Source organism: Diabrotica undecimpunctata, chromosome 8 (assembly GCF_040954645.1).
Source record: "Diabrotica undecimpunctata isolate CICGRU chromosome 8, icDiaUnde3, whole genome shotgun sequence".
Classification (NCBI taxonomy): Eukaryota; Metazoa; Arthropoda; class Insecta; order Coleoptera; family Chrysomelidae; genus Diabrotica; species Diabrotica undecimpunctata.
The window spans coordinates 129,078,583-129,096,653 of NC_092810.1; the positions used below are offsets into that span (position 1 = coordinate 129,078,583).

The window sequence follows — 18,071 nt, forward strand, 5'->3', positions numbered from 1 at the left end:
TTTTTCTTTGTTAAATTTTTGATTTGTAATAAATTTTATTATTATGTACCATTAAATACTCACTTAGAAATATCTTACACTTTTTTAACGTTTTTATGAAAAATCTGGGTGTCCGGTTAATTTTGCACTCCAGTGTAGTTTAGAGAGTATAGACAATAGCCAACGTGCGGCTTGGCACAAGGCACAAGAAACAATTGTTTACTCTTGTAAAATTCAAGCTCAAAATATTTACTTATTTGTTAATCTATGCATATCAGGCAAAGTAATAATTGTGTGTTAGTTGAACCAAAGTATAGCATACAGTTCTCTGAGTCTCTGTAATTTCCGAGTGGACAAGGTCTCTGAGCACATGGCATGGAACAAAACGTCAACACAACGGATACAAATGAATACAAAAGTTGGTTTGGTTAGTTTACCGTGTATACTCGGCAGGTAATGGTACGGAGCGCGGAATAAATGACATTGAAACGATCATTACAAGGTAGAAATTTCTACGAAACTAACATAATTATGAAGCAATCAACAAGTTGGTAAACAAGTAATAATTGTAGAAGTGATATTATGACAATTTTTGAATTAATAATTGTAAGGTAAGTCATTATAATTTCATTTTAAATGGAAAATAAGTGGGTACTGGTTGTAGACGAATTTTAGCACCATGTTTATCAAAAGTTAATGGTAAATAATGTTATTTACATTACACGCATCGCAAATTTAAATAACAATTAAATTTAAAAAATTTTTTGTTTTTTTCTTGTAAAAATTAGTACCTATTATATATTCTGCTAACAGTCTCCCTATTTTTGCACTAGTTTTAAAACACAGAGATATGAATACTTATTTTCATTTTAGATAACAAATACCTATATAAAATATACTTATGTATATAAAAATAAATAAAAACAAAATAGAAACTTTTTAAAGTTCCACAAATCATTATGTTCATTCTTACTTTATTTACAGATGTCATAGTTAATTGTCTGGAGTTCATAATAACACACTAGATTAAATTTCTAAGCCCAGAAATTCTCTAGTCTTAGTATTGCATATTTCTCTCATTATATGACTATACTTTATCTGTGCAACTGGCAGCTCATTGCAAATGCCAATCTTACTAATCTACAAACAACAGGTAAAGTGGTTAAACTGAATCACTCAAAGTCCACCCTGTTCACATAGAAATATCAATACAAACCCATGGATTATATACCTACCGGGTATGAAAATCATGGGTCAGTGTTGGAGAATTAAAAAGGGACAGATTTATATGTTAAATAAAATTAAAGTTAAAGCATATACATCGTATTGTTATCTAACATTTAATAAATGGGCACAAATTAAAAACTTACTGGTTTACTTATAACTTATGGATTTCCATCTCTTCTTCTTCTTCTGTGTCATTGTCCGTCCCTATGATAATAATTGTAGATTAACAAAGTTCTTCAATGTTATTATCAAAAGTCCACAATCTTTCTTCCTCTTTTGTTACGTGGTTGACGCATTGGTCCAGTTATCTTTCGTTACGTTTTTTATAGAATTGTCAAAGTTGTTTGACATCCTCCAATTTAAAAATTTTATTTTGTCTAGTCACTTTATCATAAACAAAAAAAAATCGATCTGTACCTACGCCGCAGAAAAAATGTTTTAAATAAAAAATGTAGCTGAGGTCATTTTAAACAAAAATGTATATTATCATTCTTTCTATAGAATAAACCTTTCTCTTAGTAACAACGCTTGAAGCGATCGGTGATTTTCAATGTCAGGTACGCGCGCAAAATCAATTTTAAATAAAATTTTGTATCAACTCGACGATAAAAATTCGATATCTGTTGATTAGATTGTCCTACCGACAAAAATCAAAACACGTATTAAAGTTAAAGAGTGGCTTTCGTATGCAGTTTTTGTATTTTGACGCAAATAATGTCAGTTTTTATAAAAGTATTAAATAGATAACTGGATCAAATATTTACAGTCAAACAGATCTTGAGTAAATCATGGAAACATGACATTGATGTTCACAACGTGTTCGTAGATTTCAAACAGGCATACGACTCAGTCAAAAGGAACAAACTCTACACTATATTGGCTGAGTTGGCAATACCACAGAAGCTAATTTGACTCATTAAAGCCACAATGGATGAAAATCAGACATGTGTACGAATACAAAACCACCGAAGAGACTTTTTCAAAATTTCGCAGGGATTAAAGCAGGGCGATGGGTTGGCTCCAACTTTGTTTAACCTGGCATTGGAGTATGAGGTTTGGCAAATGTAAACTGGACGAGGAAATCTACTGACCAACTGAACGGTTCAACTGTCCGCTTATGTCGATGATATTAATATTATGAGTAGAACATCAACAGGAGCACAGGAAACATACGCAAAGAGACAGAGGTATAAATGTCGATATAATATTGTATGGCATTTTTGCCGGGAAGATCCTTTCGGATTGTTCCGGTGCTAATTACATCTTTAACCATGTTTCAAGTAGCTAGGATCGATGCACACCGCCCCAGGGGGAACCGATGGCTCTACGTGCCCTCCGAAGCACGATGAACAGCTTGTATTATTTTTAAAAATGAAAATGTAGTTGTTGGTGCCGAAGTTGAACTCGTACGCATCGAACTCTCTTAGAAGGTCAGTATCTTGCCGCTGAGCTACGGCCATCCACCTTAATGGCAATATAACAGCCAGAACGGAGATTACAGATTCTGTGGACATGATAGTACATACGAAGTGGAACGTGGTAGGAATGTAAAGTATAACAAACTGGATTTACATGGCACAAAATCGAGAAACAATGTACAGCCTCGGAATCGGATTATTACTATGAAGACGACCACGAAAAGAAATAAGGACATTATGAGAATTACTACATGGAATACCAAATCGCTCAACTCAAGGGACCAAGAAATAACCCAAGTGCTGAAAGAGAAACAAATAGACATTTGTGTGCTACAGGAAACAAAAAAGAAAGGAAAAGGACAATCAAAATTAGATGAATACATACTATTTTACAGTAGAATAGTAAAAGAAAACAGGATTAAAGAAAGTGTAGCCTTACTAATACACTAAAGGTACCAAAATCACATCAAAGAGTGTCAATATATATCAGTAAGGATTTTAACAGCAAAGATAAGAATGGAGAAGAAAGGCCTGAACATCATCGGAATATACGGCCCAGAAAATAACAAGCCTCAAACAACAAGGGAAACGTTTTATGACGAAATAAAAAAAAAATCTTAAGGTTTAGAGAGGAAGTGAAGACAAAATTTGAAGAAAAAAGAAAGCCCTTTTACAATACAGAATACAACAAATACAACAGGCCACTATAAACGAATCAGAAATGAAACAAATACTTTAGGTATGCAAATAAAAAGGGAACACTGTCAAAGCTTCGCAAAACAGATGGAACACGACTTCTACGAAACACAAAAAGAAATATAGAGAATAATCAGAGGACAAAGGAAACAAATGAACGAACTTAAAAATGAAATACATTTAGAAGGAAACATAGGCAGATTACTTTCGATCCCTATTTCCCAAAGTTTACGAAAATGAACCACCAACACCAGAGGTGACGACAAGGGAAGAAATAAATATTGAGGAGGAAGGGGTAAAGGAAGCATTAAGGAAATTAAATAGAAAATCACCAGAAGAGGACAGAATATCTAACGAACTCCTAAAGTACGGGTGACTAGATCTAAACAAACAACTATTAAAACTAACAAAAAAATAATAGAACAAAACAGAATTCCTCAAGAATGGAGATCGGGCATCCTAATACCTCTCTTCAGAAAGGGAGATAAATCGCACCAGGAAAATTACAGTGGAATTAATTTATTAAACACAATACTAAAATTACCAACCAAAGTGATAACAAATAAACTGAATGAAATTAAGTATAACACTAGCAGAAGAACAACTAGGTTTTAGGTCGGGAAGATCATGCACCGACACTATTAAAATAAGGCAAATGCAAGAGAAATCATTAAAATACAACAAACCGGCCTATCTATGTTTCGTGGACCTTAAGAAGGTATTTGACCGGGTCAAATTGAAGGACGTGATCTACTTATTGTACGTAAAAGAGATACCTTTAAGAGTAATCAAAACGGTCGAATATATGTACCAAAACACAATAAAAGTAAAAGTAGAAGAGGAAACTAACTGACCCTATTGAAACTGGCAATGGAACAAGACAGGGAGACTCCATGAGTCCTCTATTGTTCAACCTGATTATGGATGAAAGAATAACAAAAGTAAGAAGTAAAAAAGGATATCAAATGGGATAAAAACAACTTAAAATAATCTGCTATGCAGACGACGCAATACTACTCTCTCAAAGTGAGGATGATTTACAACGTATGCTGCACCAATTTAATATAACCGCCAGAATATTAAAACATGTTAATTTCCACAAGAAAGACAAATTGCATGGTTATAACAGCAAATTTACTAGGAAGGTCAGATAACAGAACAAGAGATGGAGTTTAAATATCTCGGCATCACATTATCTGGTTACGGAAAGCTTGAAACAGAAGTAAAAGATCAAATGAATAGAGCAAACAGAGCCCAGGTTGCCTGAATGAAACAATATGGAGAAATAAAAATATGGGGAAAGAAATCAAAGGCAGAATTTACAACAGTCATCAGACTAATAATGACATACGCGGCAGAAACAAGACTCGATAGAGAGCACAAAAAGAATGTTAGAGATAGCAGAGATGAAAACACTTAAAACATTGATAGTAAAACACTATGGGACAGAGCTAGAAGTACAGATATATGACGTAGATGCAAGGTGCAGAACATAAAGGGCTATAGACTAGTAAAGACGGCAAAAAACGGTTCCCCAAGACTTCGAAAACGATGGATCGACAACTTACTGGAGGCACATTGAAAAATAAACGTCATGTCATTAAAAAGAAGAAGAAAATCGGGAGCAATGGTGACATTACATCCGACTTGAAACAAATAATTCTTCCCCTAAATCGATTACCATCAATTAAAAACCTTAGCAGCATACTTTGTATTTAGCATTGTGTACACTCCCAAACAACAGTCGTGAGTTACTAAATAACTTGCGAGAAATTAATTTTGAAACAATTTATTAATTTCATGTAATAATCAAAAAATATAACATAAGGGTACCAGCAAATAATGAAGCGGCAGCAAAAGAGAGGAAATGCCATACATTTTATTCAAGTTAATATCGAGGCTCGTTCGGAATTTCTTGATATAAAAAATAAATAACTCAGAATACCTGCCAGCGCCGGCTAAACAGGTGCAATACCAAACCGTCGTTTATCCTTCGTTATTAGAAATAAAATAAAACCTGCATTCATGTCGACATGAGGGTGAAATGTATCGGCTATTGTTATTTGGAGAATGATACAGCTTTTGTTCTAAATTTATCTTAAAACTATTTTCAATAGCTGTAGGTTTTGTTATACCTTATAATGTTTATTTGTTATAACTTATAACTAATAAAGATTTATTTGTCATTTCGTTAACTTTATATATAGTACAGAGTGTACCAAAATGCCTAATTATCTTTTATATTGAATAATATGCTGGAACAACTTTGTAAACGCCAAATCACATTTTGTCGACAAATTGAAAAAACACCTTATAATTGATTATTTTGAAAAAATATATATTTATGAGCGTAATATGATAGACTATTGGATGCATAATATTAATATCAACAAAAATAATCTTAGGCTATACAAAACAAGTATTTATGAACATAATATGTGCTATATTTTAATAAAACAACGTGTTAAATCCCCATCGGATAAAATGTTGTTGTGTGGAAGTAATGCGGTAAAACGTTGTTTTAGAAAGAAAAAATGAAGTACCTACACGCCAAATTAAGAAACGTACATGTTATTAACAAATTACTTATAAACATATTTTATATAAGGTACATATCAAAATAAAATTATTCACTCTAAGATTTTGCTAATAGCTTACATACTTTAGTGGAATATATTCGGCAATATTTAATAAATTGGCATGTTTTTCTTTTTTAATGAGTAGTGGCCCTTCATAGGCTTCTGTAAGTTCAGCAAGAGTGACTTCAGTTATAGGCGTTTTAGTTGACTTTAAAGAATAAGATGACCTTAGTTGAATAGTGTTGTGGGATTTTCTTAACTGTATAGTATTTGGATCATCTGTGCTAATTTGTATCCACACTGACTGAGTTATTTTGCACTTTGGATCTTTCCATACTACATTTTCTGCGTTGATAAAATTTTTAAAAAATGTTTGATGCATGTAGTTAACTTTAAATGGGTTTTTAACTCTAGCTTCTGCAATTACATCTGTCCACTGAAACTGGATATAAACCGATGAAAGTTTCTTGTTGCGTTCTATGAGGGCAAAGTCTCTATCACAAGGCAGCAAGCTGTGTCCACTAGTTAGAAACTTTTGCTCAATTTGGTTAACTATTTTTCTAACAGTAGTAGTTGAAGTAATGTTATGACTTTCCAATAGTTATTTTGGCCGACAGATCTATCTGGCCAAATAACAAATTTTTTTTCTTGGCCTGGATCAAGACGATTGAAGATTTCAGGTATATAAAGTGGCAATACTGATGCTATCTCAGTGGAGCCTCGATGCGCGATTACTTCGTTCTACAGTATCATTAGAGCAGTATTACTCCCCATATTATGAACATATAGAATTTTTTTTAAATTGTTTAAATTTTAAGCTTATAAACAATTTGCATATCTATTAATTCTTGATCGATCTTAATTTTCAAAACAGATGTTAAAAATGTGTCAAAGGACGTATCAAAAGAAAGAAAAAATAAGATGATCCGTTTATTAGTTCCGGGGTTATGATTGATCAAACTTGACTGCGATTTACAATAAAAATATAAAGTTTTCAGATCTGTTTTTTAAATTAAAATCTCTACTACACAAAGCACTAATTGGGTACAGATTTACATTAGCTGCAGACTACTATAAGTTGATTAAAATATCAATTAAAATTAAAAAAAAAATCAAATACGTATTAATACAGTTTATAGGTCCCAACCAAACATTATTTACCGTAAAACTAGCTGTATTTATCGCGTATATTTATTTATTATAAGAATGGTTTGTACATAAAATTATTTATTCTTTATTATTTATTGTAATTATCATTATTATAAATTTAAAAGAATGTTTGAACTATATATAGTTTAAATATATATACATATATATATATATATATATATATATATATATATATATATATATACAGGGTGAGTTTTTAGTGCGACATCAGTCAATAATTCGATTGTGGTGCAAGATATCCAAAAAACTTATTTAGAAAAAATGTAGGCAATATCATTCTCCATACTTGAAAAATATGTGGAATTCTACAGAGTGATTAATAACTACTTGGTATAGCAAACATACAATTTTTTTTAATGGGACACCCTATATATTTTTTCATATTTATACTCCTCTTGTAATTCTTGTTCTTATAATATTGCGCTTTGCATTACTATATAGAGTATTTAACAAGTTATGACCATTTTTATTTACAATACAATTAGAAGAGGAAATAGACAATGATTCACTATTTCAAGAACCAGAATGTTCCTCAAAACCCCATCTAATTTCACAGGCTGAATTTAACGATTTAAGAGAGAGCTTTTAAAATAGTTGTGTCCAATTTTCTTCGCAATATCAAAGCTGACAATTATCAAGATCTTGTCACTGAATTATTTACTGCCTACAGAGAAATAGGATGTAACATATCTCTCAAAATTCACCTCCTGGATAATCATCTGAATTTCTTATCAGAAAATTTAGGTGCTTAAATGATGAATATGGAGAACGGTTCCACCAAGACGTTGGAGACATGGAAAAGCATAACCAAGGTAAATGAAGTCCCCGTCTGCTGGCAGATTACTGCTGGACATTAATCTGTGATGTTCCAGCAACTAAGTATCGCCGTAAAACATCTGCCACAGTATTTTAAGGCAAGCGCACCGCGAAGAACATACTAAAATTGATATATTCCCGTACAATGCATAATTCTTCGTAACAAATAAAGTGTGGGTGAGGGTGATAAAAAAAAATTCAAGTTTATTTTCAGCTTTCTGATGATATTGTATATTATGAAAACCATACTCTATCCAGTGTAATTTATCGGTAATTTATTTGTCATTTTTAAATTACCGTCTGAATATTAAAAATTGTATTTAGGTTAGTTTTGGGCCACTAAACATTAAAATATTCGTATAATATCTGTGATTAATATACTATGTTCACATTTACATAAATATTAATTTGATATGTCTCCGTTGTATCAAATTCCCTTACCTATTTTATTAAATGAAACAAATTGCACAGCAAATGCAATGAAGTTGATAGGTAAATGTCAAAAACATATTAGTTACAGAAAATTTTCGCAAAAAACGTATAACAATCCCAAGTTTATCAACACTACAGTCAAATTCAAATCCTCGGTGGAAAATTATTGTAAGAAATGATTTATAGCATAACAATAGAATAACCATGTTAATAGTCATACCAGTGGCGTTCCAAAAAATACTCAAATTTCAAAGTTTTAACTAAAATTATTATTAAAAATAGGCAGACGCAATGTTTAAAAAAAATTATTCTGTATTTACCTAGATTATTATCTAGGTAAATCTATGTAATTATAAAAATATTATTACCTAAATTCAAGACGTACGACTCCCACTCCCTCTAAGAAAAAAATTCACTCATTCCAGATGCTTACGTTATCAAAAATGTTGAATTTTACAGGACTGTTTCGGTGTCATCGAGTACTAGGTAACCTGGCACTTTGAAATAACTCCCATTTTTTCGTACGGAACTGGACGTGGTTGTTTACATGGTCTTATAGAGATATTTACTGGACTCAAATATTTGATGTTCTCTAAAACGTTTTTTGGAATAATACCAATAGTTTAGAAGACTATAGGTACTCTGGACACTTTCTATACTTCATCATTTCCTCATTCACATTCCAAGACTCTGTACTTAACGATTTTCTCATTGTCTTTAGTGTTATTAGATTTATTATTATAAGGTATCGCAACATCAAGTCTATGGCTCTTCTTGGACCCTTTTTTCAGTGCCCTATTTTTATAATTTTATAATCTTTAGAGAGATAGATAGGAACAATATATGCCTGCTGTCAATACAGTGCCTTGACTTAGCATAATTTTGGTAAGCGGTAAACAAAGCAACAAACATAGCAGGGGCTTAAGAAGGAAAGGTTCTAGCTTTGAACTTTTAAAAGGGCCGTGCTAAGCCCAAGGGCCGTACGAATTTTATACGAGATATACCGATTTACATAAATTTATCTGCTGCTTTTTTTAATGTTAAAATTTTGTATTGAGATAACTCGTACTCGTACCCCCTCCACATTGTCAAAGTGTCATGTCTGCCGTCGAGTCCTACTCTGCTGTAGTTTACATTGCATTATATACAAAAGTTCAGTTTTTTTCTCAATAATGTGGTTTTCTAATGAAATATTACATAATAGCAATAAACACAAAGCTAATAGTTTAATTTGGATGAACTGAAAGAACTTCATGATCATAATATGAGAGCCGTAACTAACATTTTATGTAATTTTCTGCTTGGTCATTTTCGTTCATTTCTAGCTTGGTCATTTTCGCATAGCAACACAGGACAGTATACATAATACCGTTTATTATTATTAAAATTAAACCTAACCTAACTTTTAGCTTTGTGTTTGCTTTATTTGTTTGTGTTTATATTTTGAAAAAATGGATTTTGTAAATTATTATTTACAAAAGTTATTACTCAATAAACTCTTGTTTTAGGATAAATATGTTTTAATTTCAATACAGTTTTCCAGCCCTTTAATTGATCAACTGTCTTTTTATTATCAAAATAATCAGTAAAAACACTGAACCTTTTTTTGGAGCAGGTAAACAATGGAATGTATGTAATGACCTTTATTTACACGACTTTTACTGTTGGATACAATTACAGCACATTTAAAATATTTAAATTTTTAGCAAGTTGATTAAAACATTTCCAAACATTTCTAATTCGTGTGTATTTGTCTCATAAGAAGTTGGAAATATTGGTTTTTTTTAATTGTTTTGGAGAGTAAATAAGAACTTTTGGTTATGAAAATTTATTCTGTGCGATTGGTGTTATTTATACTCTTAATATTCATGTTTTAAGGTTATGTTATTGTTTTGATTAAAACTTTAATTCTTTTTCTTACTGCATTTCAAGGTATTTTGTTGTTGTTTTTATCAAAGTTATTTCAAAATAAATGAATAAATCATTAAATTTATTTACGAAGTTTTAATTAAAATATTTAAATTAATTTTTTAAGTGGCAAGGGCAAATGAAGAAAAATTTTTCTTTTAGCTTAGGTTTAGGTAGCTATCAATAGAATTTAGTGGAATTCCCAAATACCATCCAATGCATTGCATTTGTATTTAATACATCCGGATTTGGATTATTCTTTTAAATTATTAAACCTTAGTGGTTTGCAAGCATTATGGTCTTTACCTGCCACGGGGTGCAGGTAGGTCAGTGATCAGTTTGCAAATCCCCCCGGGTCTATTTTAAAATCCGTTGTTTTATTGCGGTAATGAATTTGTACTATCTATTTACCATTTTTTTACTTTTTTACTGGTTATCATTTATGCTAAATGGTAACGAGTTTACGTGGCCCTCAAAATTTCCTTAGTTATTTCAAAATTATGACCGTTTTTTTGGGGATTAAATTTTTTAAGTGTAGACTACCTTTACTTTTGCATATTGATCGGGGGATAACTGAAATCTGAAAACAGGAATGAATTGTAATGTTACCTTTACTTAATACTCGCTATTTTTACTTTCTTAGTGCATTCACCGATATGTTAGTCTTAGTAATGAATAACGTTAGGTACATAGTAAAACAAAGTTAGACAGTTCTTTGAAAATGATATTTACATCAAATGCCAATTTAAAATTAATAAAAAACACTAGATTGAAAATATGTGAAATTTCACTAGACCTAGCACCACTTACCTGCAGGCCGAAACATCGAATAACGTAATTTGAATAAAAATAAATGCTTGTGGTTAATTTTTTGTCAAATAAGTTAATTTACTCGTTATAGTTTAGTTTACTAATCTAATACTCATATTAACATTGTAATTGTGTTGATTTTTTCGACCAGTTTATTCTAGAAAAATGTTTATCATCGATCAGATATTAAAATGAATAAGTACATAAAAGTAAAAATATTTGCTTACGTGACTTTCTACATCTTACTACTTTCTATTCAAGCTGGCTTTGGATTTTTCAGATAAAACCTTTTTGTAGTTATTGAACGGAGCGTAACAAAAGTTTTACATCTTGTTATTCTTCGTATATGTATTCCTATTTTTCAGAAATAATGATATGCATACATACGAATGCTCATCAAATAGGTAGCTTTTAAAATGGCAGTGTAACTGGAAGTTATCTTTAATGCATTTTTAATAAGATAAATACATCTGAAAATTGAATTTAAACAAAAATGTTATGTATATAATATTTTTCCGTAACGGGAAAAACGTTTGACTTTTATCTCCGTTGGCAGGTAACAAACAAAATATTACGTTATATGAAATTATTGCCTTCCTCGGAAAAAGTCAGTCTTTTTTCCCGAATATACAGGGTGGATTTTTATTAATGAGTTTCAAAAAATCTTATAAACAAATTAAATTTCGCAAAAACTTTTCAACCGATCGTGTCCATCTTTTGCACACAATTTAAACACAATAAGACCCTGAAGTTCAGGTACATTTAAACAAATTTGAATAAATAATAAAAGAGTGATTAACAATATTAAAAAATAGCGATTTTGTTATTTATTTTGCAATATCTTTTTATCATTCAATTTTAACTTACCATATTTAATTTTGTGTGATGTATTGGCAACCATGGAATGCGGTTACGTCACAATCAGCTGAGGAGAAACTCAGGAAGACAGACGCGAAGAGGGTTTAATTAATGTATATTATTACAGTAGACTCCCTCTATAACGAGAACTGAAATGACAGACTAATTACCTCGTTATAAGCCGATCTCGTTATATCAGACAATAATAATACTGTGCATACATATGAATCTGTAGTTTTCTAAACCGTTAACTTCCTATAGTGAAGCCATTCGGAGCAATATAAGATACTAATAAATATTGTTTGAATGGCGTTTTTGAAAAAAAGTTATTTACTTTTATTGTCAATGAAATATATTAAAACATAAAAGAGTTGTTTACTTTTATTATCAATGATATACGTTAAAACAAAAAATCTGTACTTATATTTTTTTCCAACTACATAATGTATAAAGCGTATTTTCAAGGTAACATAAACTATTGCTTCTGCAATTTTAAGAACTCTGTCATTTTTAACTGCTTTAAATGGTCCAGTATCATTCTATCATATATTTTCTAAATATGTGAAACAGTTGTATCTATTCATTGTAAACAAGTTTATTGCGGGCTGCAGTTAAGTTTATTGAGGGGCTGTTTGAAAAGGTATTTATTTATAGCCACGACCGGACCAAAAACGTAAAAAACACGTTTTTGGATCTTATTTTCTCTCGTTATAACCAAATTTGCCTCGCTATATACGGTTAAAGTTCAATAGAAATTTCACGTGACATCTAATGTATCTCGTTATAAGCGAAACCTTGTAATAACCGTGTTCGTTATAGAGGGAGTACACTGTATTTGCATTACGTTTTGGAGTGGTAATTAAAGTCGGTAGTATTTCCTATACTGTTGTTATTATTTACAACCCGGTCCGATACTTATTATTTGGCGACGAGGATGGGATCCGTGTGTGTGCCAGTTTAACAGCATTATTCGTCCTGGAGATAAATAAATCAAATTATGTGCAAGACGGCGGCATTCGGAAACATCGAACAGTTTAACGTGGGTGACTCCAAAGGTTGGGAATCATATGTCGAGCGTATGGATTTCTTCTTCACAGCAAATAACATTACGGACCCTGATAAGAAAAAAGCTACATTTTTAAGTTTGTGCGGTCCAAATACATACGAGATTATTAGATCTTTGGTCGCGCCGTCCAAAGTGTCTGATAAAACTTATGACCAAATCATAGTTAAGTTAAAAAAGCATTTTTCTCCAAAAACGTCGGAAATTGTGTGCAGATTTAAGTTCTATCGTCGAAATCAACAGATTGGTGAAACAATATCTGTGTATCTGAAAGAATTACAAAAATTGGCAGAACCCTGTGGTTTCGCAGTTAGCCTTGACATAATGCTACGTGACCGACTCGTTTGTGGTATTACCGACGAATCGCTACAGCAAAAATTACTAGCCACAGACAAGTTAAAACTTAAGGACGCGCAAGACATGTGCTTTACACACGAGGTGGCCGTGGAAAGTTTGGCGGTGCTACGAGAAAGTGAGCCGAGCGCAGATGTAAACGCGGTAAGTTTTCGTAAAAATCAACCGGGACAGTTCAAACAACAATTAGCTAATCGCGAAAGGAAGAAATGTTTTCGGTGCGAAAGGGAACATTCTCCCGAAACTTGTGAACACATTAAATCAACCTGTACGTATTGCAGGAAAGTTGGACACATCGAAATAGCTTGTTTTGCTAAAAAGAAGAACCAAAATTACAAACGCAAAGTACATCAGACTACCGTGGAATCTACGTAAAATACCGAGCCGGTTTCGGGGAACACTGAAAGTGTTTTTTATCAAAGTAGTGACTACGAATTTTCGTTAAATAACGTGACGTCTGATATCATTACCGGTAAATATTTAGTACATGTGCTACTCAATGACCAAAAAGTGAAAATGGAGGTTGACTCTGGCGCAAGTTATTCAGTGATAAGAAAATCAACCTACCATAAAATCTTCAATGAAAATCGACCTAAAATAGATAAATCCAGTGTTATTTTACGGGACTATCAAAACACAGTGATACCCACATTGGGTAAGTGTCAAGTGGAGGTAAAGAGAGGTCCAAGATCAGCGACACTTCCTCTCATAGTCACGGAAGGAAATCGCGTCAGTCTACTCGGCAGAAACTGGATTGATAGTTTAGGTTTAACCATAGCCGGGGTAAGTCAAATTTTATCAATGATTAATTATTCAGAAGAATACCCAGATGTATTTAATACAGATTTGGGATCTTACCGGGGTCCCCCAGTAAGTTTTTTCACACAGTAAGTAAAGTTCCATTTGCACTAAAAGACAAAATCGAAGTTTAACTGGACATGCTTATTGCAAAAGGGGTTTTAGAGACGATTACTCACCCAAAATGGTGCACCCCAATTGTAACTGTTTGCAAAGAAAATGGGGAGGTTAGGATTTGTGGTGTCTACAAATCCACATTGAATTTAGCGTTAAATCCCGAACCTTATTCAGTGCCATCGGTACAGGGTATCTTATCCACATTTTCGGGCGGTAAAGTTTTTGCAAAACTGGACATGGCGCAAGCCTATCTGTAGTGAAGTGTCAACCGCGAAGCTGCTGAAGCACAAACAATAATTACGTATAAAGGGGCTTTTAAATGCAATTGTTTACAGTTGGGTATATCAGTGACTCCACAAATTTTTCAAAAATTCATAGACACTAGATTAATGGGTATTCCTAGTGTACTACCTTATTACGATGACATTTTAATAGTCAGTAGCTCAGAAATAGACTTGGATTCAAAAGTGCGCGCAGTATTATCGCGTTTCCAGGAAGGCATTTGCGCTTTTCGAACAAAAACTATAGAGTTTCTTGATTTTCAAATTAGTGAAGACGGTTTACGCCCCACTAAAGACAAAATTGCGGCCATAACTAATGCGCCTGCGCCAACCAATAAAACCGAGTTGCAAGCTTTTCTTGGACATTTAAATTTTTATCATGTTTTTCTAAAGGACAAGGCAACAATTGCTAATTCGTTACATGCACTGCTCCGAAATGACGTTCCCTGGCAGTGGCAATTAATAGAACAAAAAGATTTCGATTTATTAAAAGAAATTTTAGCGAAGGAATCTGTGTTAGGACATTACAATGAACAAAAAGATATATTTTTGACGAGTGATGCCAGCTCTTACGGGGTAGGTTGTGTGCTTAATCAACGTGATGATGAGGGACGTGAATATCCAGTGGCGTACCATAGTCGTACTCTATCATCTACTGAACGAAATTTCTCCCAAATCGACAAAGAAGCACTGGCCATAATATCGGGCATTAAAAAATTCCATGAATACGTATATGGCAGGAAAATAGGCATACGAACGGACCATAAACCATTGTTGGGTATTTTTAATCCGAAAAAAAGGTGTTCCAGAGATACTGTCACCCAGAATGCTTAGATGGGCTCCTATGTTATCTGCTTATGATTACGAATCATGTTACGTACCAGGTTCAAAAATTCAGAATGCAGATGCTCTTAGCAGATTGCCACAAAAGGTACATGCGCCAGAACCACCAAGCTCAGATGACGTTTTGATGCTTGAGAACATCCCAGAGAAACTAATCTGTGCCAAAGACATTGACAATGAGACTAAGAAAGACCCAGTGTTATCTAAAGTTTTGCAGTGGACTTGGAAAGGTTGGCCTGATGAGAAAATAAATTTTCAGACGAATATACTCCTTATCTACTACGTAAAAACGAAATTAGCTGTTATCAAGACTGCCTGTTATGGGGTACAAGGGTAATAGTTCCACTTGGAGGGAGGAAAACAATATTGAATTTGCTACACTCAGCACACACCGGAATCGTAAAAATGAAGTCACTGGCACGCTCATATGTTTGGTGGCCAAATCTCGACAAATAAATCGAACACCTAGTAAATACATGCAGCGAGTGCCAGGAGTCTAAAAACATGCTAAAAAGGCTCCAATCCATCCGTGGAAGTGGGCCAGAGCTCCATGGACAAGAATACACCTCGATTTTGCCGGTCTATTTAAAGGCAAAATGTTTCTGATTATCATAGACTCGTACTCGAAGTGGTTGGAGATTAAAATCGTTCTAAATACCTCTAGTATTGTGACTATAGATGTATTACGTGGTTTATTTGCCACTCATGGCATCCCAGATGTCGTAGTATCAGATAACGGAACTTGTTTTACGTCAGCTGAGTTCCAAGATTTTTTAAAGAAAAACCGTATTAGACAAGCATTGGTTGCACCCTACCATCCAAGTAGTAATGGGCAAGCGGAACGCATGGTACAAAATGTAAAAAATGCACTAAAAAAATGACAGATAGTAATGAAGAACCGATACTTATTAGTTCTTTTTTCTAAAAAAGTTATGAGCAAAATAATGAGTTTGACGTTTTGATTGTTTATTTAAAAATATTTGACCAAAAGTTGGGCCTCATCTGCCTATCCACCTCGTAGGAAAGTTATTTAGATGATTGTGAATCAGAGCAGTGTGATGAACTGGAACACCGTCGTGTAAAAACCACATTTTTGTCGAATATTAAGTGGAACATTTCGCAGTAGTAATGGCAAATTGTTATTCCTAAAAATTCAGATATATAGCCATTCACACGGCCATCAAAAAATGTCGACCAATCATATAGTCCCCTACAATACCATCCCAAAAACTTATAAACCACCTAGCTTGACCAGGACTGTTAAAAAATTAGGGATTGCTTGATGCGTAGTAATGAAAATTATGCCGATTTACTGTTACATTTTTGTGAAATGTAGCTTCATCTCCAAAAAGCACATAAGCACAAAATCGAAAGAAAACCAGTCACTATGCACTTGCTGCTAAGATCATTGACAAAAAGCTAATCAGTGATGATAATTATCGACTAACAATTCTTTTTGTAACTGTACGCGGTAGGGATTCATTTTATGTTTACGGAGGATTTTTACCGCCGAAGTGTGACTAAAAATGTTATTTTGACGTGAAATTTAACAGTACATCATATTCTACAGAACATAAAACTCTTCATATAAACGAGTTACTGACATATCACTATTTAAATAATTCTTTCTCAGATTATCAGATCTACTATAGTGACTCTGATACTTAGGAATAAGGTTAATATGGTCTTTAACATAGTGAATAGCTTCATCGCTTATACTGTTTGGTTTATTATTATGTTTTCCACGACCATCCATTTTGGGCGCAGGACTAATTCGATGGCGCAGGAGTACCTGAAGCTAATTGCGATACAATATTATTTATTCTATCTCTAGATCGGTGAAGACCATGAACGGACATAAATTCGGATTTACATATTTTGATGATTCCTGTACAAATGCCATGTGTGATTTGATTGCGGAACTATTTACCCTGTGGCTTAGCATTATATTTATTAACAGATTAATGCAAATATCCAGAAAATGAATAAATTTGGCTTGCCATTGTATAGCAATAAGCCCTTCTATATAATATATATATATATATATATATATATATATATATATATATATATATATATATATATATATATATACAGTATACTCGCTCTATAACGAACACGGTTATTACGAGGTTTCGCTTATAACGAGATACATTAGATGTCCCGTGAAATTTCTATTGAACTATAACCGTCTATAGCGAGGCAAATTTGGTTATAACGAGGGAAAATAAGATCCAAAAACGTGTTTTTTACGTTTTTGGTCGGGTCGTGGCTATAAATAAATACCTTTTCAAACAGCCCCTCAATAAACTTAACTGCAGCCCGCAATAAACTTCTTTACAATGAATAAATAGAACTGTTTCACATCTTTAGAAAATATGATAGAATGATACTGGACCAGTGTTTCAGAATGAAACAATAGTTTATGTTATCCTTGAAAATACGCTTTGTACATTATGTAGTTGGAAAAAAATATAAGTACAGATTTTTTGTTTTAACGTATATCATTGATAATAAAAGTAAACAACTCTTTTATGTTTTAATATATTTCATTGACAATAAAAGTAAATAACTTTTTTTCAAAAACGCCATTCAAACAATATTTATTAGCATCTTATATTGCTCCGAATGGCTTCACTATGGAAGTTAATGGTTTAGAAAACTACAGATTCATATGTATGCACAGTATTGTTATTGTCTGATATAACGAGATCGGCTTATA

At 32.8% G+C, this 18,071-nt stretch overlaps 2 protein-coding genes across 2 annotated transcripts in view; both read left to right on the forward strand.

Moving 5' to 3' along the window:
* The first annotated feature begins 323 nt into the window (after nucleotides 1–323).
* Nucleotides 324–18,071, forward strand: part of LOC140448009 (uncharacterized) — a 49,780-nt gene continuing 32,032 nt past the window's right edge. Inside the window, exon 1 of the mRNA XM_072541045.1 lies at nucleotides 324–590. The gene's annotated coding sequence lies outside the window, so the exon portion shown is untranslated. The remainder of the gene's footprint in view (nucleotides 591–18,071) is intronic.
* On the forward strand, nucleotides 12,891–13,685 carry LOC140449109 (uncharacterized). The gene has a single exon (XM_072542253.1). The coding sequence runs from the start codon at nucleotides 12,891–12,893 to the stop codon at nucleotides 13,683–13,685; it is 795 nt and encodes a 264-aa protein (XP_072398354.1).

Bases quoted from the DNA above. Each gene is read 5' to 3' on its own strand.
- LOC140449109 (XM_072542253.1), top strand. From the start codon at position 12,891: ATGTGCAAGACGGCGGCATTCGGAAACATCGAACAGTTTAACGTGGGT.